Raw genomic sequence first — 26,569 nt, forward strand, 5'->3', positions numbered from 1 at the left:
TTTTTTTTTTGTAGTTCTTTTCATTTCCAATTTTATCCAACCAGGACAGAGAACTCAATCAGGACACAGATTAAACAAGTGAAATTGGAAGTGATGACACTAAGAAATGAGCATGCAAAATTTGAACTGAAAACTATACAAATTAAGCTTAAAAATGGGTACTTTCTCCTGATTGGCTGAGATTTTGACACCTACCGAAAAATGTATTTTCTGTTTATTAAAGAGCTGGAGAGACAGGGAGACATCTGTTACTGAAAAAACACTCTATAGCAATGATTACTATCAGAATATAGTATTTTAACCTTTTAAAAAAATACTTTTTGTTTTTACCAAAAAATATCACTTACCCTACCTTTAAGTGTACAGTATATGCCGTACTGTATGTAAAATATTATTGAGAATACCCAATACCCAAAAAACAACAACAAGCAAACAGTTAAACAAACAAACTAACATGTTATCTTTGGCATGATGGCTGTAATGGATACATCATATCAAGTTCTATAAAATACTAGTTTTTAAAGCCGCAACCATTGCTTGAATAAGATGTTATTTTAACCAATATTTATGCTAATACAATGTAATACATGTGTGGTTGGAGGTGGTCTCCCTTCTGTGGTCTGGTAGGACACCTACTGGTAGATAAGAGGTACTGCCTGAAGTTCAACATTGAACAGGCTCTGTGCATAACTGTAGGCCCAGCCAAGACAAACCACACACTGCACTTGTCTGCACCCGTTTCCAGGAGGTCCTCCGCTAAATGAGCTAATACAGCATCAAAATCAGTCCAATTACTTGGCTTACAAGCTCAATATGCAACATGTTGTGATCTGTTAGATCTACTATAACAAAAAAAGAAAAGAAGATACATCTTGAAAAGAATTGAAAAACATGTGAATAATTTTGAAACATTTTAACAACACAAATCTTTTATGTGGATACCTGGCACACAATCTTTTCAGATGGGGGTCCATGGCCAAATACATATTAATTTGGGGGTCCTTGACGTTGAAAGGTTTAAGAGACCCTGCTTTAGAGCACACACACAATATGCCTTTAGAAAACATTACCCCCCCCCCCCTTTCCCCATCTTCATCCTACTGTATGTCTCTTGTGTCAGTGTTGTTTGCTCCTCATCAGTTTATGTGTACATGGAGATGTACATCCACTGGGGGGGGGGAGAGAAAAGAAAAGCATGGTTGATTAATGCAAGACATTAAAAAAAATATCTCACAATTTAGAAATTATACCAATTTCCAGATCTCCTTGTACCGTACTGCCTTGTTACAGCTGATCACAATAGAAATATACAGTGCCACCCTCCTCCCAAAATTGAACTAAGTATTATATAACGACTACACAGCACAAAACTCAGTCTGAACATACTTTGAGTGTGCACATCCCCGAGTATGGATTACTTTATTATTATTAATATAATTTTTCATTTGGACTTTTTGTTCAGTTCAGTAAGTAAGTTTTTAATGTAGGTTTATTAGTTGTTGTTTTTTGTTTCAGTGTGTTTTTGTTCATTATTGTCTCCGCCATGCCAAAGGCGTGGCTGACAGTGACGCCGGTACACATTATCTCTATAGACATATCTGTCACATTTCTCATATTCCATTCTGATTGGCTATGATTGGCTTCCAAAGTTTGTGGGGGGGGGGCCGTTTTGCACAGAACGCCGCACATCATGAATGCAGTGCCCGATTGCTGGGAAACTTTGCACGCACATTCCCACTAAGCTATCCCAATGTTTTTCAAATCTCCTCATGGATTCCTTGGATCACAACGCCAACTTATAGCCTCTGTTTGTGCCAGATTCGATTTTCTGCCATAGGCCCTGGCTATAGGCAGAGACCTGTGCCCCGAGGAGCACACTTTTCTAGTTGTAATATGGGGTGGTCAGGGGCAAGATTCAAAAAGCTCCAAAACATTATGAAAATAGCCAATCTACAAGCTCACAATGTGTGCTGTGAGCTTGTAGATCGGCTGTTTAAAAAAAAATAATAATAATGTTGGCTAAGCCTTAAAACTAAGGACATGTAATTAGTTTAATGTTTTAGTTTGATGTTAGTTATAGCCCTTTTGTAAGCCTAATTGTTACTAAAATGTTTTATCAATTCTACTTTTCTTTTTTTTTCTAAATTTTTATCCCGCGATTTTTGTAACCCATTTTTTTCACCCGGTGCCAATTTCCTAAGTGATCCTGGGCGCTACACCAGCCCTACACCAGCATTACACCAGTCCCCCACAGTAGGGAGGCCAGGGCCGAGCTCATGCTTCCTTCAGGCATGAGAGCCAACTGACCTTCTTGTCACCTGACAGGGGGGAGTTTCCCTTGTTGGACGTAGCGCGTGGAAGGAACACGTTATTCCAACCATAGACATATAAAGGTAGACGCCTCATTCGGCTCTGAAGCGTCTGTATCTCGGGCACGCTTCCTGCTTCCGCAGGGCTGTCGTGTGCGTCACAGAAGCGGAAGTTCGGTAGGCCAATCAGAGGCAGGTGGGGGCGGGTCTTTTTGTAACCCAGCTCTTAACCCTTTGAGAGGCAGCAGCTGTGCGCAGCATCTAGTTAGTTGGAACGTGGCAAACTCCACACTCTATTTGTGAAATTCAAATAAGAGACATGGTCCTTTTTCATATCAAGGTCCATTATTTATTCAGCATTTGAGTCACGGAACACCGTTTGATAAGCTTTAGCCTCTCACACCCAAAACGTAGAATATGTTATCGTTCGATAAGATGTTAACAATTGTTTACGTTCTCTAATTGTGTACTTGTTTAGTAAGTAATTCAGATGTTTAACAATTTGACTCTTGACAGTGTGAAATGTTATACTCAAGATTTAAAGATCTATAAGGGTCCATTTGGTTATCAACTCTCCATCATTTAGCTGGGTACCACCTGGAACCCCCTCAAGGACCACTGGTTGAGAACCATTGCACTGACAAGTCCCGGAAAAGACGCACTGTGATTGGCCAGTAGTCAACGCACTGTGAGCGCTGTGATTGGCCAGTAGTCACTTTGAGTGACAGGTTCCCTGCGGAAGACGGAAGAGCCGCCGTGTATTGCGATACAGGTCGCCCCAATGAACTGCAGAGGCCAATGAGGTATCTAGGTTTCTAATATCTATGATTCCAACCAGTTCCCTTCCCCTCCATCAGGCGCCCCGGCTGTCATGGGGGAGGCGGTATAGTGACCAGGATTACTACATGTTTTTGTGAGGGTATTAACTACCCTTGGAGACACGGGGAGAACATGCAAACTCCACACAGAGTAGGCCCTTTCGCCAACCCCACCTAGGGTATGGGCGCTGATGACGTGGAGGAGAAGACACGCCCCCAGCGCCCACAGCGTCCCCGGCGGGAATCGAACCCAGGACCTTCTAGCTGTGAGGCGACAGCGCTACCGACTGCGCCACCGTGCCTCCCGTCAAATCAAATTTTTGTTATTTCATTTTAGTTTTAGTTAACTATAATAACCCAGATATACCAACTGTATTGTATTTGACAATAAACACCTTTAAGACCGCTGTAAAAAATCTATGTCTGTTTCTCTTACCTCTGACTCTCTCAGGGCCATGTTTGTTCCATCAGAGAACTGACTGAAGATTTCTGTTGAGGAAAAATAGAAACTCTATTGTTTGTTTGTGTAGCAGAGTGGCTCTGAGCCTTTGCCTGAAGCAGTGGTGTAAAGTAACTAAGTACATTTACTCAAGTACAATTTTGAGGTACTTTTATTTTACCGGAGTGTTTCCAATTGTCTATACTTTTATTTCTACTCCACTACATCTCAGAGGCAAATAGTGTACTTTTACTCTACTACAATTATTTGAAAACTTTAGTTAGTAGTTACTTTGCAGATATAAATATATTACATTAAAAAACATACATTAACCACTTTAGCCCTATTTCATACCTAGGCTATTTGAAAATACTGTAGTAGATCTACAAGCTCACAACGCGTCGCATCGCGACGCGTTGTGAGCTTGAAGATCTGCTATTTTCAAACATTTTAGTACTTTTACTTTTGGTACTTTAAGTACATTTTGATACCAATACTTTTGTACTTTTACTCAAGTACATTTTTAATTCCTGACTTTTACTTGTAACAGAGTACTTCTACATTGCAGTATTGATACTTTTACCTAAGTAAAACATTTGAGTGTAGATCGGCTATTTTCAAATATCCTAGGTATAAAATAGGGCTAAAGTGGTTAATGTCTGTTTTATAATGTAATCATTTATATCTGCAAAGTAACTAGTAACTAAAGTTTAAAAATAATTGTAGTGGAGTAAAGGTACAATATTTTTCTTTGAGATGTGCTGTAGTGGAGTATAAGTATAAGTATAGACAATTGGAAATACTCATAGTAAAGTAAAAACAAATGTACTTAAGTGCAGTACTTGAGTACATGTACTTAGTTACTTTACACCACTGATGGTCTGGAGATGGTCTCTCCACGATTAACATCATCATAACCCATGATGCATATGTATGTCTATTGAGTCAGGAGGTCTACGCACTATGCATACATGAATATGAATAAACATAAGTGAGCGTGACTTACTGCTCATGCAGTCCAGACGTAGGGTGAGGCTGATGAAACGGTCCAGGGTCATGTGACCAGAGGGGGCGCCGTAGCGCAGAGCCATCAGGTCGAGCAGGTCGTCAGTCACACTCACCCCTGGACAACACACGCACACGCACACACAGAGAGAGAACCATCAAGTTGAGCATGTCATCAATCACCCTCATCCCTGAACAACACATACAACTATTATTAACTATTTTTATTTTATTTTATAAATGTTTCTAGTATGCCTGTATTGTTATAGGTGGAAACTTGTAGATCATCTATTGCGCTGTTTCCCAGATCTGCAATTTTTGACTAGTTTGGGTCCCGTATGTACAGTATCAAAAGTAGAAAGTACTCATTCTGCAGAAAGACCCATTTCACAAGTTTTCAAATAAAAATCATTTGAAAATAGCAGATCTACAAGCTTTCTTTGAAAAAATGTTTTTTTTGTAGAGCTTGTAGATTTTTTTCAAATGGCCGAAATGTATATAGGGCTGAAGTGGTTAATGTATGTTTTGTAATAATAATCAACATCTACAAAGTAACTAGGAATACAATGCTTGACAGATTACCTGCAGCCATGATTGCGTTTTTCAGCTCACTCAGTATCAGTGTTCCTGTGTGAGAGACATCTGTCTTGATGAAGATAGCCTGGTGAAGAGACAGAGTTTTTGTCAGTATGTTTTGTCCAAAGCAGGGTTAACTAACAAAATAGCAAAAACTAGGAGGGGAAAAGGAATGTTAAAGCTGCACTATGTAACGTCATCTTCTGTGCAAGTGCTGACATTTATATTTACTTCATCCAATCATTCCACCATGCTTTAGATGTGAATAGGACTCATGTGTTAAAAGTTGGAGTCATGTGCGTACCTTGTACGTTGTCACTTTCCTCCACAGACGAACAAACCCTTCACTATCCAGCTTGCCGGTGCTGGATGTCTTTGAAGCATGAAGTTAAGGTTCATGAAGGTGTATTGTGTCAACAGAGTGACACACACACACACACACACACACACACACACACACACACACACACACACACACACACACACACACACACACACACACACACACACTATAACATATACCATGGTAGCAACTCAATGCACTTAGGCATGTACACATGGTCAAGACGATCTGCTGCAATTGCTTTAACTGACTTTGAACGTGGCATAGCTGGCGAATCGATGTCAAACAGGCTGGTCCGAGTATTTCGGAAACTGCTGATATACTGGGATTTTCCACACACAACCATCTTAGGGTTTACAGACAATGCATCAGATTAGGCAATGCTTTTCCAATCACTGCCCGTGGTCATTTGCCTCTAGGTTTGACGTATTGTGCTTCCAGAGATGCTCTTCTGCATACCTCGGTTGTAACGAGTGGTTATTTGAGCCATTTAACTATAGGCATAAATAAGGCATTTTCGCCCACAGAACATGCTGATCACTGGATGTTTTCTCTTCTTCGGACCATCCTCTGTAAACCCCAGAGAGGGTTGCGCGTGAAAATACCAATTTATCAGCCGTTTCTGAAATTGGATGATTAGAACCCATTAAGACCTTCTAAATCAGTAGTTCTCAAACCTTTTCGTGCCAAGGACCCCCAAGATGATATGTATTTGGCCATCTGAATTTTTCTTTGTGCCAGGAACCTCCGGAAGAGAAGATTTGTGTTAAAAAATGCTAAATGATAAAATTCTTTCAAAAACTTACGAAGTGACACAGTTTTCTGAAATACCAATGTTGCTATATATAGCTCAAATCTAAAATGACACAGATGCTGTCCTGGTTTTAATGAGTTAACGGGCAAGACCACTTTGGTAGAGGTTTGGTTTGTGTAGTTACCTTGTCATGATGTAACAACAAAGGTGGGCAAGAAATTAAAAATAATTTCTCCATGGACTAGAAATTGATCATTCAAAATATGCTCCTCATTGACTTACATTGTACGGTGAAACCACTCTGGATGCTCTTTTATACCCGTAAACGAACGCGGACAGTTGATTCTGACAGCATTGAACATCACAAAACCCAGTACTGTTTTTTTTTATTTATACAAATGTCAACTTCCTATTGATTTTACTATTTGTAGATCCGGATCCGCGGATCCAGTCCGGGTTCTCTTCCTAATAAAAATAGCAAAATCAATAGGAAGTCGACCTTTTGTATTAAAATTAAATAAAGCAGAACTGGGTTTGGTGACGTCTATACTGTCAGAATCAGCGTCGTTTGAGTTTGTTTACAGGCTAAGAGAGCTCCTTTACCGTACGATGTAAGTCAATGAGGAGCATAAAGGAGCATTCAAATTATATATTATTCTAGTCAATGGAGGAATTAATTTTAATTTCTTGACAACCTTTGTTGTTACATCATGGCAAGGTAACTACGCAACACAAACCTCTACCAAAGTGGTCTTGCCCTTTAAGGAGCAGTTGTGTACCTGATAAGAGTACCTGATAAAGTGGCCGGTGAGTGTATTTCTACTGTGTGTAATGCAATGTAATGTGTTAATGTACTGTACAGAAGGATACATCCATCAAAGCCACCATGCTGCGACAGGCGTCCAGGCTGAAGCCATCACCTTCCAGATCCCCTGAATGAGATGGAACACAGCCAATCACAATGATGCTTTCAGTCATTTTCAAACCCTTTTGTCCCCTCCATGTGACTGGCTCAAATTAAATTAAATTCCATTCCATTCCATTCAATTCAATTCAATTCAATTCAATTCAATTCAATTCAATTCAATTCAATTCAATTCAATTCAATTCAATTCAATTCAATTTCAGACCCAGGGAGATCCATAACACAAATTAAAAACACAACTCAATAAAATAACAGAAAGGAAACTGAAATGCAAATAGCCAACATTGTTCAGTTTCTGACATACAAACATGTGCGCCAGTCTAGTTGCGTCTAGAGGAGAACCTGGAACTGCGTGTACGGTCCGTACAGCGATGATGTAATTTACTGACTCAGATGCCCTACACATAAACCTGTACATAAGGTTACGTATAGCACAGCAGAGCAGGTGGATACCCCAACACTAACAAACATCTGGCTTGCACTGGAGCTTCTTGGAGCTGTCAGCAGCAGCCTCACGCAGACATTATAAGCCACTGTGAGTCGTCTGATCACAGGTATTAAGCACATGCTAAATTTGCGACACGGCATGTTCGCTTGGGCATACAGCTTCCGCCGCTGTCTATAGATGTCCTTGTCACGTCAATGTCATTGGAGATAATATGTCCCAAATAAGTAATCTCACCAGCACTATAAGGACTAAAGATGACCAAGTCATCCAAAGCAAAGCTCTTTGTGTGCAGTGTGCGTGTGCGTGTGCGTGTGCGTGTGCGTGTGCGTGTGTGTGTGTGTGTGTGTGTGTGTGTTACACCAAGTCCATTCATGTCCTGACGCTGTAAAGTTCCACACACCTTGGAGGATTTCGCTGTTTAGAACTTGCTGGAGTTTCTCTGCATCCACCTCTTCATGCTTTGATATAAAGACAACAAGACAACATGGCTTTGGTTAACTTACTGTCAGCCACAGTGTTCAACAATGCTTTGTCACAACACCCTGTCATTCCATGAAAATAACGGACACAAGTATTTCCATCAAACGACAAAGTCTAAAAAAAGAAATGTGAACCATGCTTTTTGGTATTAGTCTACATCCACGCTAGCTATGTCTTGCTGTGTTGGCTGGCTACATGCAGTTTATTTACACTAACTTATATTTCTATATGGTGATTAGGTGTGAGTTTGTTATACTTTTATAATTATGGTTATATTTTGCCAATAGCCTGACAGTCTAATTGTCTATTGTTTGAATTTTAAATCTCATTTAAGTATTGTACTGTATACTTAAGCTCATATTTTTAGACTGTTTATGTGAGTTTTATAATAGCGGTAACATGGTGTTTAAGCTCATACTGTAGACATTTAGACTGTTCATGTGTTTGGTATTAAATAACAGAGACTTAAATCACCTGGTCAGAGTATTCTCGGAACAAGACTTGCTTGTTTTCACCACCAAATCCATCAACAACATCATCATTTTCTCTTGGCTCACCAAAGCCATCAACAACATCATAATTTTCTCTTGGCTGAAAAGTAAGTAGAACAGCAATTAAATGATGTAACTTTCAATCCCAGGTACTTAATGTAATTATGAAGCACTCATTTCCCAGACAATACTGACATTGCATTATTCAGAGAGAATATTACTCACCACCTTTTCAACTTGGATGCCGTCATATTCATCGGAGTTCTCACTGAGAAACAGATGACACACTTTACTTTAGGTTTTAGTGTAAAAAAGTCTGTATGGTCTCACGTAGTCGAGGGATCAGAGATGTCAGACTATACTGATATGTTTGGTGACATCTAAAGTCAATGAATGGGCTAAATCCAGTGGTGGGAAAAGTACTTTTACTTAAGTAAAAGTAGCAATACCACAATATCCAAATACTCTGTTACTTAAGTAAAAGGCCTGTGTTGTTACTTGATTACTGTTACTTAAATGTTACTTGAGTAAAAGTACAAGTATTGGCATCAAAATATACTTAAAGTACCAAAAGTAAAAGTATTCAAATTATTGTAGTGGAGTAAAAGTACAGAAAATTGGAAATACTCCAGTAAAGTAAAAATACCTCAAAATTCTACTTAAGTACAGTACTTGAGTTTAAATGCACTTAGTTACTTTACACCACTGGCTAAATCTGTGTGGAAACCGTGAGTTCGAATCCACCATCAGGCTTTGCCGGGCGTCTTTGCGAACACAATTGAACCACGTTCGGGGGAGGGGAGCCGGGCGGGGAGGGTGAGAGGGTGATACCGGTTATTGCATGTATTCCTACGGGCTGGGGCGGCACCTGTCAGCAGGGAGTGTTGGGCGGGAGGAGTAGGACGAAGGCCCTACGTCCTATCAACCTTCATATAATAGGTCCTCACTAATGGTCATGATAAAAAAAAATTCTACTCGGTTTTTTTTTCTACTCGGTTTGTGTCTCATAGGAGGGCTGTGGACAGTCCAGAAACCCATCTACCAGTGACATCATCGTTAGGCAGGATTTTTTTTTCCAACAAGATTTTTATTAACGAGAGAACAATGGCTTCTATTATTGCATTGCAACTTTCCAGGAATACAAAGCCTGCCGTTTCTATTAGCTTGGATTCCCCATCGATGATGTCACTGGTAGACGGGTTTCTGAACTGTCCACAGCCCTCTGAGACACAGACTGAGTAGAAGAAAATGGTACAGTTTTATCATGAGCATTAGTGAGGACCTATTATATGAAGATAGGTTGAAAATGGGTGAAGTCGTCCTTTAAGTGTGGTCCTTCATATGGTATCAGGATTGGTTTTCAAACCAGTAGGCATAGGTGGTTGTTGTTAGTGGCCATTTTTGCCAATGTTCTAATAAATACATGGAATTTTAGATTTCCCCAGATGTATCAGTATGGGGGAGATCTCTGATCATCTGGTCATCTGCACTGAAAATTAGTAGAAATGAATGCTGATAGAGCAGATGACAGCCTCCTGTTCTCAACGTTTAAATGGCAGAATTACAGCCTTGCTGTGTACATTAACCACTTCAGCCCTATATATATTTCCGATCTACAAGCTCACAATGCGTCGCGATGCAACGCATTGTGAGCTTGTAGATCTGCTATTTTCAAATGATTTATATACATTTTAAACTTGTGAAATGGGACATTCTGCACCATGAGTACTTTTACTTTTGGTACTTTAAGTACATTTTGATACCAATACTTTTGTACTTTTACTCAAGTCAAGTTTTAATACCTTACCTTTACTTGTAACAGAGTATTTCTACACTGCAGTATTGATACTTTTACTTAAGTATAAAATGTGAGTACGTTTTCCACCACTGCAATCAACCAACCAACCAACCAACCAACCAACCAACCAACCAACCAACCAACCAACCAACCAATCAATCAATCAATCAATCAATCAATCAATCAATCAATTAAAATAGTATGTATAGGTTTAGAGTGTGTACATACAAGACATGGGTCTCTGCTTTGGACATGATGGACAGGATGAAAGAAGCTGTCTTGTTGGGTTCGTACGTGGACGGCACGATGAGGTATTCTCCAGGCTTCAACTGAAAGAACTCCATCACCTCTCGTGCATTCTTGTAGCTCTTGCTCTTAGCTACGGGCATGTGGGTGCGGAAGAAAGAGGCAGGGAACTTCCCTCTCTTTTCCTTGAACTGGAATCACGAATACATGCATAAGTAACATACAGTAACACAATTGAGAGATGTTTAAAGTGTAAAATGTTTGGAATAAAAGAGTTTCTTACCTCTTTGGTCACCTGGTGGGGGCAATGAGAACAAGAAAATATGTTGGAGAGAGAGAGAGAGAGAGAGAGAGAGAGAGAGAGAGAGAGAGAGAGAGAGAGAGAGAGAGAGAGAGAGAGAGAGAGAGAGAGAGAGAACATGTATTATCAAGTTTCACTTTGTAATATTGTGCCTACTTGCAAAGATCCTCTCAAAGGACAAGCTAGATTATTGAGCTTCTCAGTGTACTGAAAATTATTATGCCTTGTTTTCTATTAGGCTTTTGCATGAAAACTAAACTACTTGTTGAACTGGTAAGAACCTCCAGCTCAGACCATGACCAAGGTTACTTTGTACTCTAGGACTCTCAAACGAGTTGTGTCTTGTGCAGTGGTGGTAAAAAAGTAAAAGTATCAATACTGCAATGTAGAAGTACTCTGTTACAAGTAAAAGTCTGGAATTAAAAATTTACTTGGGTAAAAGTACAAAAGTATTGGTATCAAAATGTCCTTAAAGTACCAAAAGTAAAAGTACTAAAATGTTTGAAAATGGCAGATCTACTTGTAGATCGGCTATTTTCAAATAGCCTAGGTATAAAATAGGTTTTATACGTTAAGACGAAATAGGTAAAATAAGTTTTTTATGTATGTTTTATAATAAAATAATCTATATCTGCAAAGTAACAAGTAACTAAAGTTTTCAAATAATTGCAGTGGAGTAAAAGTACAATATTTGCCTCTGAGATGTTGTAGAGTAGAAGTAAAAGTATCGACAATTGGAAACACTCCAGTAAAGTAAAAGTACCTCAAAATTGTACTTAAGTACAGTACTTGAGTAAATGTACTTAGTTACTTTACACCACTGGTCTTGTGTGTTGTCTTGATTGTGCGGCGCACTACAAAGCAGCATATGTCTCATATTAAGGGTATATGGAGGAGTGTGGAAGAGGTTTTTACTGTCCAGACATCAGTTTGATGGACACTGGATAAACAAACTGAAATACAGATCTTTGAAACCTCAGTTCAGTTCAGGTTTATTTGTCATATGTATAAATACAAGTATAAATACAATGAAATTTGTTTTGCTCAGAGCATTCTCAGTCATTATATACACATAAACAACATCTATAGTGCAAAGAAAAGACAAACACAAAATACAAAATAAAGTGCAAGTGAATGACCATACAGTGCAAAACAAGGTCAGCTGTTCAACAGCCTGACTGCCTGAGGGAAGAAACTGTTACTGAGACGGGTGGTGCGAGAATAGATGCTCTGGTAGCGTTTTTTGGAAGGAAGTAGTCTAAACAGGGTATTTGCGGGGTGGCTGGTGTCTTTAAGGATGTTGTGGGCTTTTTTCATACAGCGAGTGGTGTAGATGTTGTGGAGACTGGGTAGTTCTGTGCTGCCGATGATTTTAGCTGCTGTTTTAATGGTCCTCTGCAACCTGTTGCAGTCCTGAGCGGTCGTGTTACCGTACCACACTTTGATACAGCCAGTTAAGACACTTTCAATTATGCAACGATAAAAGTTCACTAGTCCTTTTGTACTTAAGCCAAATTTTTTAAGGCGCCTCAGAAAGTACAGTCGCTGCTGCGCCTTCTTGAGGATGTACTCGGTGTTGAATGACCATGTGAATGTGTCTGTGATGTGTATGCCCAGGAATTTAAAGTTATCAACTATGTCGACAGATGACCCTTTGATGGAAATGGGGGTGTGGATACCTTTGGACTTCCTAAAGTCTACAATGATTTCTTTGGTCTTATTGGTGTTAAGTGAGAGGTTGTTATCGCACCATAGAGTTAGATCTTCTATCTCCCTCCTATAGGCCCTCTCATCACCGTTGGTTATTAAACCGTTCACATATCCACTGAGATCCAGTATGGCCATTATTAGTATATCAATTCAGAATATGAAAGGGGGATGGAGACCTTTGGGAAATCCAGTTTCAACTTCACCCAGGTGATGGCTGCTCAGATGGTTATGATGAGCACTCCGGGTGGGAGCAGTTAGCAAGTGCCTTGCTCAAGGACAGCTAAGACACATCAGGATGCGACTATTCTCACTATTTCTTATTTTGTGTATATGTGTCATTTTTTTTTTAAGAATGTTGAACATCTTTTGACATCTTAATAATAATAATAATAATAATAATAATAATAATAATAATAATAATAATAATAATAATAATAATATCCGCAACCCATACAAATCGGCCCGCGAGTGGGTCCCGACCCACTGTTTGGGAAATAGTGCAACTGCACTAAGGTTTGGCCAATTGATCTCATGATATTTATTTAATACTAATGTATACATGCTCACACATTGCATATTGTCAACTTGCTCATCAGATATTTTCAACATTTTCTAAAATGTTTGGGGAAAAAGACTATTATTGTCACAGTACGATGTTATCATCACAATATTGATATTGTATTTGGGAAAACAATAAATAAATAAAAACATCAGCTTTACACACATTCCCTATTTTGGGGCAAAAACTGCCGGAAATAGTAAAAAATGTACCTGAAGATTGCAGATCTATAACCTAGGCTATTTTCAGAAAAATACATGTAGATAGAAATACGAGCGTACTGAGTAGAGCCCTGTGGCACCCCGGTCAACTAAGTAGTGCGCTCACCTCAAATAGACAGAAGCCAATGTGAAGGTTTTTGACCAGGCGTCTGTGTCTCTTGTCAGGTTTTTGCATGAGAGACACCAGCATGTTGTTGTCTCCCTGCTTCTCCTCACACTCTCCTTGAGGACTGTCAATCTTGATCCGAAACTGAGGATTGGTCCAGAAACTGTCTACAGGGAAAAGCATTGGGACATATGGTTCAACGTTTCAAGAGTGTTCCGTTCCACCCATGGACAAAAATGGGTATCTGTTCTGTTGTACATTTACTTAACTACTGTACAATTTACAATTTAGGCCTTTAGCAGACGCTCATATACGACTTACAATAGGCAAGGTAAACACACCTTTAAACTGTTCGGAGGAGGACAGCGGGGCGGGGAGGGTGATATTTGTCACTGCGCGTATTCTTACGGGCTGGTGGGCGGAGCCTGTTACAGCTGGGGCCAGACACATGAACGAGCGAAAACGGTTTCGACCAATGGGCTCGGCTCACGAGCTTGCGCACGGGGTTGCGCACAGAGGTGACACTATTCTGTGCATGCGAGACGACGCACAGAGGGACGCAAAACGTGTCAAATAGGCCCCAAATACGCCCCGCCCGTCACATTTCCCAACCCGGAAGAAATGGTGAAAAGGGAGTACGTGCTGGGTGAGCAACAAGTGAATGCCCGGGGATTTCCGTTGCCCTCTCTATTATTTTTTAACTCCATGGTTGGGCGGGAGGAGTAGGACGAAGGCTCTACGTGCTCTCGTTGGGGGGTCCTAACTGGCAGGTCAGCCAGTAGGATACAACAGCAGTGACTGACAACACTCCAATGTGTGTGGGGAGGAAACAATTGACATAACGATTAAATTGGCGAGAAACAGGCTTAAAAAGCCAACAAGTGATGACCCCTGTGTTGTGATCAACCGGGGCTCAACTCCTCACAGCCAGAGGCTCTCTTCCCTCAGCGAGGTGTGCATAGTCTACACAGTACACACTCCACTAATTATGCATGCTATGGATTATGTTGAACATTATTTAATGGACCGTTTCTATTCGTTACTCTGAAATTTCTTGTGTTATTGAAAAGCCCCGGTTGGGAATAAGATTTAGGTTGTTCACATTTATTCCCCCTCCCAGCCTGTTAAAAAAAAAACGTAATAAAAGACTTGATTGCTTGAACTCTGCCTTCTCCGCCTCTTCGCGTTGGTCACCAAAAAATATATATAATTTGGGGGTCCTTGTAATCTAAAGGGTTGAGAATCATTGAGATAAATGTCTCAATATTTAAAGGGATTCAAAGTTTGACTTCTTCTACCTGGATGATTCATGCATCCTCCAGCGGTGAGCCCTGCAACCCATCTGCCATCGTACGACGATGGTTTCCAGTGGCAGGATCCATCGATGACTTCAGGACACAGACAGCAGATGTCCAAGTGTGCAAAGTACTTACAAAAGTCCTCCATGGTCATCCTGTGGGAACATTGTGAGATCGATGGAAGTGACATAATAAAACACACAACTTTTTAAAACCCTCTTCTTTAGTTTTTCAGTGTAAAAAAAAAGGGGGAAAAGTGCACTCTTCGGAGCGGAGATTCCTACCAGGCCAGGTTGCCTCCCCAGGGCTGTGGTGCGACCTGTTATAGTGCCACCATGAGGCCGATTTGAAACATTTGGGGTGCCAGATCTTTCATGGGCTAGCAGCGTGCGTGCAAAGTTTCACACCAATCTGACACTGCGTTCATGATTTGTGGCATTTCGTGCAAAACGGGCCACTCCCGTAGCCAATCGTAGCCAATCAGAATGGAACATGAAAAATATGCCGGTTTCGCCTTGATCACATGACTACAGAGATAATGTGTACCGATTTGTTTGGACTAAATCTGTACGAGTTGTAGCAAAACTAATTTGTTTCTCAAACATCGGCCTCATGGTACCGCTATAACAGGCTGATGTGAAAAATTCAGGGTGATTATCCCTTGGCCTACTGGGAGTATGTGAGCACAGTTTTACGCCAATCGGTCCAGCGGTGGCCAAGCTTATCTGTTCACAGACGGACAGACAGACAGATAGACTCACAGGAGCGAAAACATAATCCCTCGCCTTTGGCTGTTCCGGCCTGGCGGGGATAATAATAATACTACAGTATAATAGTTTGAATGTCTCTATACAGCATGCTTTGCAATTCCAGGCGCATGAATAAAGTATCGGTTACAATATTAAACATGTATACAGCATTAGACTGTTGGCATTGACAGACAGACAGACAGACAGACAGACAGACAGACAGACAGACAGACAGACAGACAGACAGACAGACAGACCAATCGGTCCAAAGTGGTTAACTTCAGTGGTTTACCAAAACTCTCCATCATCGCGCCTAGAGAGGCACATCTCCCGATCCTGAGGGCTGACAGTCTGCCACAACGGAGACCTAGGAAGATTAATGTATAACTTAATTAATACTCTTATTACTATTATACTATAATGATATGCAGTTAACAATGCAAAGACATTCTTACAAGTCATTCCAGTCGCCTTTCCATTCTCCCTCACCCCAGGGGTTCCACAAACGCACAAGGTCCACCAAGTTCCTTCGGCTCATCATCTGAACGTCACATTGGAAAAATGAACCAGTGATTGATTGGTGACATTGGACAATATTTTATGTTCTCACTCTCAAGCCCCGTCCAATAGTGACGCCATGGCAGTGTTGATTTCGTCGACTAAAACTATGACAAAAAAATCTTTGTCGACTACCTTTTTTCACTGACGAAAAGTAAATAACAACTAAATTAAAACTAAGCTATGATGACTAAAACTAAGACTAATATATTGTCAATTTCGTCAACAGATAAAAACTAGACTAAAATGTTAGGGAGGGACCGGACTAGTGGAGAAAAGATCGAGTGGAACTAAAAGTCATTTTATGTTTGGTTGTGCTCGGGTGTTGCGCTCTGAAAATAGCTGATCTACAAGCTCTGCGACGCGTTGTGGGCTTGTGAATCGGCTATTTTCAGCATGCAACCAAGTGTAAAATCAGCCATTACGACGCCATCAAGGCACCGCCGAAATACATATCAGTCGACCAAATCAACTGTAGATTTAGTCAACTAAAACTAGACTAAAACTAAAACATTTCAGATGACTAAAACTAAATGGAATTTGATTCAAAAGACTATGACTAAAACTAAATAAAAATTTGCTGTCAAAGTCAACACTGCGCCATGGGACCGGATGGATTGACACGAACAGACGTTTGACGTGACAGGGGTACCAGCTGAGAAGCATGGCCTCAGATTTGGAGACGCTGACCCTCATCCTGGCCGCTTCACACTCGACTACGAACAGCGTTGGAAAAAGTACTCGGATATTTTACTTAAGTTACCAAAGTATCAATACTGCAATATAGAAATAATCCATTACAAGTGAAAATAGCAGATCTACAAGCTCACAACGCGTTGCAATACGACGCGTTGTGAGGTTGTAGATCGGCTATTTTCAAATAACCGAGGTAAAAAATAGGGCAAAAGTGGTTAATGTATGTTTTATAATATAATAATTGATAATTGCAAAGTAACTAGTAACTAAAGTTTTCAAATAATTGTAGTGGAGTAAAAGTATAATATTTGCCTCTGAGGTGTAGTGGAGTAGAAGTAAAAGTACTGAAAATTGGAAATACTCCAGTAAAGTAAAAATACCTCAAAATTGTGCTTAAGTACAGTACTTGAGTACATGTACTTAGTTACTTTACACCACAGGCTACGAACCGATCAAATCCTTAAAGTAGACTACTGTTCATCAATTAAATGAAAATTACAAAATGCTCTATAATGTTACGATTATTGTTATAAAGCATTATGGGTATAGAGTTCTTATAACAATACACTTACAGTGTTGTAAGTAGGGCCGGGATTTCATGAGGGCAATAGTGGCCTTTTTTCCATAAAAAAAAAGACTTATGCCCCACCCACACTGCCACAGCATTTCAAAGTTTTCTCCTCTGCCACTTTCAGTGGTGGAAGAAGTACTCACATATTTGACTTAAGTAAAAGTAGCAATACCACAATATAAATACTCTTTTACAAGTAAAAGGCCTGTGTTCAAAATGTTACTTGAGTAAAAGTACAAAAGTATTGGCATCAAAATATTCTTAAAGTATCAAAAGTAAAAGTACAAAAATGTTTGAAAATAGCAGTGAAAAGAACAACAATGCCCATCTCTAGGGAGTTTCATTGTGTTATATATTAGATCCATATTACCTGTTTGATACCGGTGACGGCGTAGGCGTGGCCGTCCACCAAACCATTGGATGACACCGTGTTGGCAGATGACTCCTAAAGACATGTATCATAAAGACATAGATTATGTATCATTTTTAAGACATACTGTATATCATTAACATATAGATGAAACACAGGGCGTCCCAACCTTTTTCATTGAGACCCAAAATATAAAAACGTACCGAAACGTACAAATATACATCATCATTACCACTTAAGCCCTGTTTAAAAAATAGTGGGCGAGAAAACACATCTAAAAGCTCTGAAGCTGATAAATCTGCTATTTTCACTATTTCTTCTCATTTTTTTTAATTTCTTTTTTACATTTTTGAAATAGAAAATATTAATATTATAATAATTGTAGGGGGAAAAAAGAAAAGAAAATAAGAGCATATGTATTTGTGACCCCAAACAAAAAGGGTCCTGTGTCCCAGAAATGGGTCTCAACCCATTGTTTGGGAAATAATGCCCTAAAACCCACATAGCACTTTATATTATGTATATCAAAATTAAATCAAATGTGTAAGTACCAAATATATTAACCCATTTATCCTGACCTAAGTTGTCTGAAAAACTTTTTGTTCAAATAAATAAATAAAAATAATGTTGCTACTGTATACAGCAACAACTACACCAAAGGGGGTTCCCGGATTGAAAGGTATAATAACATATTGTGGTTCCAGGTTCCTAAATGGGTTAACGCAAAACTTCAATATCAATACCAACATTCAACTATTACTTTTGTTTGAAATTAAATGAAACATAACTATTAACTCATAACTAAACTAACGATCCTAATAATGTGTCTGACACATTATTAGGATAGTTAGTTTATTAGGATAGTTAGTTTTTTTTTTGAATGTTTCATTGTTGGTGGAATTGAATTAGTCTCTGCCAGTTCACCTGCTGTCAAGTAGTCTAGATGGAAAGTGGGTTATACTCGCATAGGGTGGATTTTCGTTTTCTTCGCCACCTGGTTTTTCTTAACCCTTCAAGTGTGTATTTGAATATTCTGGGCCTAGTATTCAATTTTTCGTTTTTAATCGTGAAAATGTGTGCAAATCTTTCTCTCTCTATGTCGTCCTCAGACGAGCCCTCCATCGGAGTCTCCAGTCATCTCGGTTCTCCATGCATCTGGCCAGCTCCTTTGTGCGTGTGTTGGTTCCCACAGTACGAGCTTTTTGACTGGGAATTCTCGGTGTCGGTGACAAATCTTTGAATATATATATATTTTTCAAAGCGAACATTTTTAACTCAAATCTTTGCTTCTGGGGATTCTACAAATGTCTTCTAAATCCTAACTTTTTTCTTTTTTACTAATGTTGCTACATATCTGTGGTGAGGAAGGTCCACCACAAATGTTGCTTCAATAAACCTTTTCTCTTGTACCGTGCAAGTTGACAGTGTGTGGGTCATTTTTATTGTTGAACCTGCAAGGTAACAAGTCTGGAGCTTCCTCTGGTGGAATAACTATGTACATCATTAACCTTAGAACATTTATATTTGGGTACCCCAATGTTTACAATCCTGTGAACCACTGTGATACTCTCTCCTCCACTCTGAGCCACCTGAGACTGGTAAAATGAGCAGGGAGAAGATGTGTTCAAGACGTGTCTTACCCCCTGTGGTGTTCCGCAGCCCATCAGGGACCTGTAGCCGGCAGCTCTTTGTATTAGTGTGAAGAGGTCCGGAGGTGCGTCTGCCAGCTCTAAACGTATGTGGATGCCTCCAGTGAAGTCTACCAATGCCTCTGCAGGCGTTCCTGAAACCATGTCTGCATAGGAGCCACACACCCTGGCACAAGCACATAGAATAGCTATTAGCATGCATCCGAGTCAAAAGGAAAACATTTATTTCGCTGGCATTCTATACAGGAGAAAAGAAAGATATAAAATGCAGAGAATTGAGAGCTGGTATACTTTTAACTGCAACAATGTTTGGTAGGCCTATTATATATATATATATTTTTTTTTTTTATCCCACGATTTTGTAACCCCATGTTTTACACCCAGTGCCAATTGTCTATGTAATCCTGGGCACTACCTTCCCTCTGCCAACCTAGGGAGGTCAGGGCCGAGCTCATGCCTCCTTCAATGCATGAGAGCCAAGTGACCTTATCACCTGACAGGGGAGAGTTTCCCTGGTTGGACGTAGCGCATGGAAGGAACACGTTATTCCAACCAGTTCCTTTCCCCTCCATCAGGCACCCCGGCTGGCCAGGGAGAGGCAGTATAGTGACCAGGATTACTGCATGTTTTTGTGAGGATACCTACCCTAGGGGACACGGGGAGAACATGCAAACTCCACACAGAAAGGCCCTTATGTCAACCCCACCTAGGGTATGGGCACTGATGACGCGGAGGAGAGAACACGCCCCCAGCGCCCACAGCGTCCCCTGCGAGAATCGAACCCAGGACCTTCTAGCTGTGGGGCGACAGCGCTACCGACTGCGCCACCGTGCCCCCTTAATGTTTGGTATTATCATGTAAAGTTTGAATCCCATACTTGGCATAGGCTTTCTCCAGCAAGGCAGGCCAGAACTCATTTGGGGTTTTGGAATGGACGAAGATCAGTCGGCCATCGAGCGTTGGTAGTTTGTCATCAATGATAACATCCACCCACTCTCCAAACCTCCAGAACTGAAACATGGAAGATATGTTTTATACGCAAAATGTTTGTTCAAATTACAATAAATAAACGCTCCAGGAGTCAGTTGCACCACCTCACACTAAGTTCAAACCTAGTTATAACTTAACCCATTCAATACGGGGACGCATCTCTGTCATTTTAGATTCATTTGGCTATTCAAAACAAGCTCATGAGCTTGTAGATCTGCTATTTTTGAAAAATCGTGAAAATGTGTGCAAATCTTTGAATATATATATAACTGAAATATTTGCCTCTGGGAGTCCCTGGAACAAAAATATGTTAAAAATGTATAAATATATATTTAAAGATTTGCACAAATTTTCACGTTTTTTCTAAAAATAGCAGATCTACAAGCTCATAGTGTGGCACTCGGTACCGCACTATGAGCTTGTAGATCTGCTATTTTTTAATAGCCAAATAAATGACACAGATACTTTCCTGGTCTAAATGTTTTTTTAAAGCCATTTAAGCTATAACTAGGCTAAGTTTGAACTTAGTGTGAGGTGGTGCAACTGGGTCCAGGCCTTCATATGCTAGTGCAATTTCTCTTTACCCTGAAGTGGAACAATCCGCAGTATTCCTCGTCAAACGACTGCTCCTGTGGCACAACTTGCTGAAAGAGTTTGTTCTGGAATGTTAGCGTTCCAATAGATGCGATGAACCAGCAGTTTCCTGAATGGAAAAGATCACAGTGTTTGTAAAGTTTACAACACATGTGCAGTGACGGTAGAGCCTAGAGGTTGTCTCACTAACCACTCAAATACCTCATGAAATGCTTTTTTATTTTATTTTTATTTTTTCTTCTTTATTGTGAAAATCCAAGTCAAACAGGGGCTGGTTGTGTCTCCGCCAATCACAGTCTAATGTCCTCTTGGGCTATGGAAAGTAAAACGACACTGCCTTGTGTCCTCACTCACTCACACTGCAAGGCACTGAGCCAAAGAGAGAGAGAGAGAGAGAGAGAGAGAGAGAGAGAGAGAGAGAGAGAGAGTGCCGATTGCCAAAGCATTGCCTATTTCCCACCTCAAATGTTTTCAGATACACATTGTGTATGTGTACTGTTTGAGTTTAAAACAGGAAGGTTTATAAGGCTCTGTCCGGCCATCATGTAGCAGCAACAGTGTAGCAGCCCAACAATGTCTCCATAATGAGAATCAGCTGTATGATTTGTGATTATTCATGAGGAATTGCTGATTTAATCGCATATTACATTTTTGTTTGACAGGAACTAATGAAGATTGGACCTTTAGGGACTTTTTACAAGGTTTAAAAAAATATATGATTAGGATTGTATTTGTTTAGTTTGTTTTTACTTTAAAAGAAGCGAAGGGAGACATTTGTAAAATTATTATTATTATTATTTTTTAATTTTTCTTTCCAAGGAAATGGGGAATCAGAAAATAAGCTGTATGTGATGGTTGATATGAAAGTCACTGTTTGAAGGAAAGTTGACGCTGTACACTATTTGTATCATTGTCCTGTAATGTACTGTCAAATGTTTTATGTTATTTGTGGACCCCAGGAAGATTAGCTGTTGTTATGCACCAGCTAATGGGGATCCTAATAAACTCATAAATAAACTCATTGCGTGCACTTACCAATTGCTCCTTGGTCGAAGTCAAACCTTGAGACTCCATCAACAATGAACTCTGGGTTTGGATCAAGTTTCTGAAACAGAACAAGGTATGATGTAAAATGTGTGTTTTGATACGTTTCTAAGAAAAGTCCGGCTTTCATGTGTTTACAATAAATATGCAATAGAATAACTGCAAGGCTGATTCAATGCTTACTGCTGTTCATCTTATTAACTGTTTTAAAGGTTAGTAGAGCTCAACAACATTATTGTGTGTGTGTGTGTGTGTGTGTGTGTGTGTGTGTGTGTGTGTGTGTGTGTGTGTGTGTGTGTGTGTGTGTGTGTGTGTGTGTGTGTGTGTGTGTGTGTGTGTGTGTGTGTTAATTACTAGTTACTTTTGATTATTATTACAAAACATACATTAACCACTTCAGCCATATACTGTATCAATTTCCATTTGAAAATAGCTGATCTTCAAGCTCACAATGTGTTGCGATGCGACGCGTTGTGAGCTTGTAGATCTGCTATTTTCAAAACATTTTTATACATTTGAAAACTTTATACATTTGAAATTGATACCGATACTTCTGTACTTTTACTCAAGTCCATTTTTGAGAACCACTGATATTATAGCAACATATGTTTAAAAAAAATAAAAGATTTAGAATACATTTGTAGAATCCACAGAAGCAAAGATTAGAGTTACAAATGTTCACTTTGCACAAATCTTTCACGAATTTTCCAAAAAATAGCAGATCTACAAGCTAAGAGTACTCATTATGCAGAATGTCCCATTTCAAGTTTTCAAATGTATACAAATATTTTGAAAATAGCAGATCTACAAGCTCACAATGTGTCGCATCGTGACGAATTGTGAGCTTGTAGATCGGTAGCTTGTAAATCGGTACTCGGTATCGACCAATAAGCACGTTTATGGGTATCGGAAGGACAAACTGGTATCGGTACATCTCCGATCAGTAGCATTCCATTACTCTTACCCTTGGTCTCATCCAGACCACCCTGGCCAGGTCATTCGGGTGGAGGAGGCCCTGGCCAATAGAGTAGTTATCAGGGGGGAACATTTCATCGATGAGTTCTGAGTTTCTGCGGAACAGAAAGTACTGCTTCAGCTGCTGGTAGTCCTGCTGCAGGAACATCTGAGGGTTGGTCAGGCTGCCACGGCCGTCTTTCCACACGCCTGGAGGAGGCATCTCTGCTGCTGCTGCTGCTGCTGCTGCTGCTGGGGATCAGATCTGTTGCTGGACAGAACAGTGGTGGGAAAAGTACTAAACGTTTTTACATAAGTAAAAGTATCAATACTGCAATGTAGAAATACCGTTACAAGTAAAAGTCTGGTATTCAGAATTTACTTAAGTAAAAGTACAAAAGTATTGACATCAAATTATATTTAAAATACCAAAAGTAAAAGTACTCATTATGCAGACTGTTCCATTTCAAAATGTATAAAAATCTTTTGAAAATAGGAAATAAATAGCTAAATATATAGAGAGCGATACATTTTGATTTAATCTTAGTCTTAGTCTTTTGAATAACACACCATTTAGTTTTAGTCCTATTTTAGTCTTCTGAAAATTGTTTAGTCTTAGTAGTCGACTAAATATCAAAAACCTTAGTCTTTTAGTCTTTTAGTCTTAGTCTTAGTCGACAAAATTAACACTGAGCTTAAGTGGTTAATTTATGTTTAGTAATAAATAATCAGAATCTACAAAGTAACTAGTAACTACAGTTTTCAAATAATTGTAGTGGAGTAAAAGTACAATATTTGCTTCTGAGATGTAGTGGAGTAGAAGTAAAAGTGCTCAAAATTTTACTTATTACTTTCCACCACTGCAGTTAAAGGTTGTGTCCAATGGTACAAAGGATAATCCAACAGTAGTGACTAAATACATTTACTATACTGACCTGAGGCCAATTCTACAAAATACCTTCTACTGTAGATCAGTAGTTTGCACACATTCAAGATGTTTCAAAAATGTTCAAAAATAGCAGATGTAAAAGTTTGCAGCTCGGCTCGAAGTGGCGCTATATCTGGTATTTTTGAATAGCCAACGCAAATAAATCTAAAATGACACAGATGTTTCCCAGTTTTAATAGGTTAAAGGGGAATACCACTCATTTTCAACATTGAACTATGTCTTTAATACACCTTAGAGCTGTTGTTGTAGCACGTATGTCATTTTTAGATTTCTATGGCTAATCAAAAATAGCAGATATTGAAACTGTTATTTTGTTTTGTTTTGAAACACACACACACACACACACACACACACACACACACACACACACACACACACACACACACACACACACACACACACACACACACACACACACACACACACACACACACACACACACACACACACACACACACACACACACACACCCACACACACAGCTCGCTCTCTCCCTTCCTCGATATACTTTGCCTACTAATTAAAAAATAGTATTCTTCATTGTGCCTTTACTGTATCATTATTTGAGAAATGAGAATGTTATCTTTACTTATTAAGATTTGAGAGACGCATCTCACTCATTGACGAGCGCAGGTGTGATGAGTGAAAGTGAAAAATTACAGTACAGTATTTGAGAGAAAGGTATAGTTAAATCCAACACTGTTCACTGACTGTAAGCATATATTCATCTAGACGCACATTGCAAATATTTAGTCTGCAAAATCTATCACATTTAGCTTGATTTAACAGCACTAATGTGAAAACATGTTTAGTCTTACCTGTGCCTGTCCTGTGCTGTCACTGCTCTGCCAGCTGAAGTCACACTGATAGAGGCTTATCTTCTCTCCTTACATGTATGTGTATTTTATTGTTTGTGCAATGTGCCAAAGTGGGTTTGCCATACTGCAGACAAACAGGATAAACAAGCGCACATGCGCGCACACACACACACACACACACACACACACACACACACACACACACACACACACACACACACACACACACACACACACACACACACACGTATTTCTTATTACACCATAAAACACTTGGAATCAAGAGTATTATACATATTACTTGTGCTACCGCCCCCCCCCCCCCCTGCTCCTTTTTTTCCTTCCTCCAGTGGATTGAGGAGATGATGAAATTATTACCGTTGGAGAAGATTAGATATTAACTAAATTTAATCTCACTTGGTCTCACTACGTCAAGAACTTGACGTTCATCTGACCTAAAGGGGTCTATGAATGGATCTTGGGCCAGCGGCAGTGCCAGGAGGTTGGGTTTACTATCTAATGATGTACTTTTATATTTATATATGCGATCATGTTCTACCAGTGATGCTAAGTCTATGAAAATACTGCATTTTTTTAAAAATCCTTGATTGTCTTTTTCACCTTATTTGTTTGTTGGTTGCAAGAAATTAAATCAATCAAAACTAGAAAAAGTGCTCCTCGGAGCACAGGTCTCCGCCAGATCAGGTACGTTATTGTGGCCTCCTGGTGGCGCTATAATAGGCCAATGTGAAAAGGGTGCCATTTATTCTTAGGTCGTTCACGGCAATCGGACACTGCATTCATGATTTGAGGCATTTTGTTCCAAAAATGTGTTTTGCTAAATTAGACCTGCTGGTGGCGCTATAACAGGCTAATGTGAAAAAGGGTGGCATTTCTTCCTTGGCCTAGTGGGAATGTATTTGTGAAATTTCACGGAAATCGCAAGCTGCGTTCATGATTTGAGGCATTTTGTTCAAAACGAAAAAATCCTGCACATTTTGGAAGCCAACCTTAGCCAATGAGGATGGAATATGGGAAATCGGACAAATCCGTGTTGATCACATGACTATAGAGATACTGTGTATGACGTTTGGATAAAATCTGTAGGAGTAATATAAAAAAATTGGTTTTGCACAAATCGGCCTCCAGGTGGCGCTATAACAGGCCCATGTGAAAAATTTGAGGCAGAGGTTCTGAATTGGCATCCAGGGATTGTGTGTGCACAGTTTCGCAGCGACCGGGCCAACGGTGCCGGAGATTAGCTGGTAACACACGGACAGGACACACACACGGACACACACACGGACACACACACACGGACGGACGGACGGACGGACGGAGGGTAGCCTAAAGCATACTCTCTCGCCATGCCTTTCGGCCTGGCGGAGACAACAAATCACCACTGAGATTACAAAAGAGTCTGCTTCGCATACATATTTCGTATACATATTTGTGTATTTGTAAATATATCATTTGTAAATCTGCAACCTTGCGTGTGAAATGTTGATTGTGTATTTGTGCAAACTTTCTGTCCCTCTCTGTTGACTGGAAGATGCAGCATCAAATAAGTTATTACACTGCTAGTAGAGCGGCTAAGCTCCCGTCTTTGAGCAAATCGTGCACTTTTTGTAAGAAGCGTGAAACTTTCAGCATAGTTAGTATATGCCATAATGTTCATTTTCAGAAGGGGAGGGAAGTCAGATTTGACCTCTGAGGACCGTGAGATGTCAAATCCAAAATGGCCGCTAGTCCAACTTAAGTTTGGAACCAAACACAGTAGAAAAACGTTTAAAGTATCAT

General features: G+C 39.8%; 1 protein-coding gene across 1 annotated transcript; it reads right to left on the reverse strand.

The window, feature by feature from the left end:
- Positions 1–1,110: 1,110 nt before the first annotated feature.
- Positions 1,111–23,225, reverse strand: LOC308074839 (calpain-1 catalytic subunit-like; the record flags this gene model as incomplete). The annotated part of the gene is made up of 22 exons (XM_080414338.1): positions 1,111–1,168; positions 3,564–3,616; positions 4,573–4,689; positions 5,154–5,232; positions 5,452–5,520; positions 7,115–7,176; positions 8,018–8,075; positions 8,814–8,856; positions 10,615–10,823; positions 10,916–10,927; positions 12,113–12,335; positions 12,474–12,649; positions 13,530–13,696; positions 14,828–14,982; positions 15,869–15,943; positions 16,032–16,117; positions 17,772–17,846; positions 19,412–19,586; positions 20,298–20,431; positions 20,995–21,113; positions 22,040–22,109; positions 23,013–23,225. The coding sequence occupies 22 exons, from the start codon at positions 23,223–23,225 to the stop codon at positions 1,142–1,144; spliced, it is 2,397 nt and encodes a 798-aa protein (XP_080270464.1). The 3' UTR covers positions 1,111–1,141.
- Positions 23,226–26,569: the final 3,344 nt, after the last annotated feature.

The sequence above is a fragment of the Gymnoscopelus braueri genome, assembly GCF_963280865.1.
Source record: "Gymnoscopelus braueri genome assembly, chromosome: 19".
NCBI classification, from domain to species: Eukaryota; Metazoa; Chordata; class Actinopteri; order Myctophiformes; family Myctophidae; genus Gymnoscopelus; species Gymnoscopelus braueri.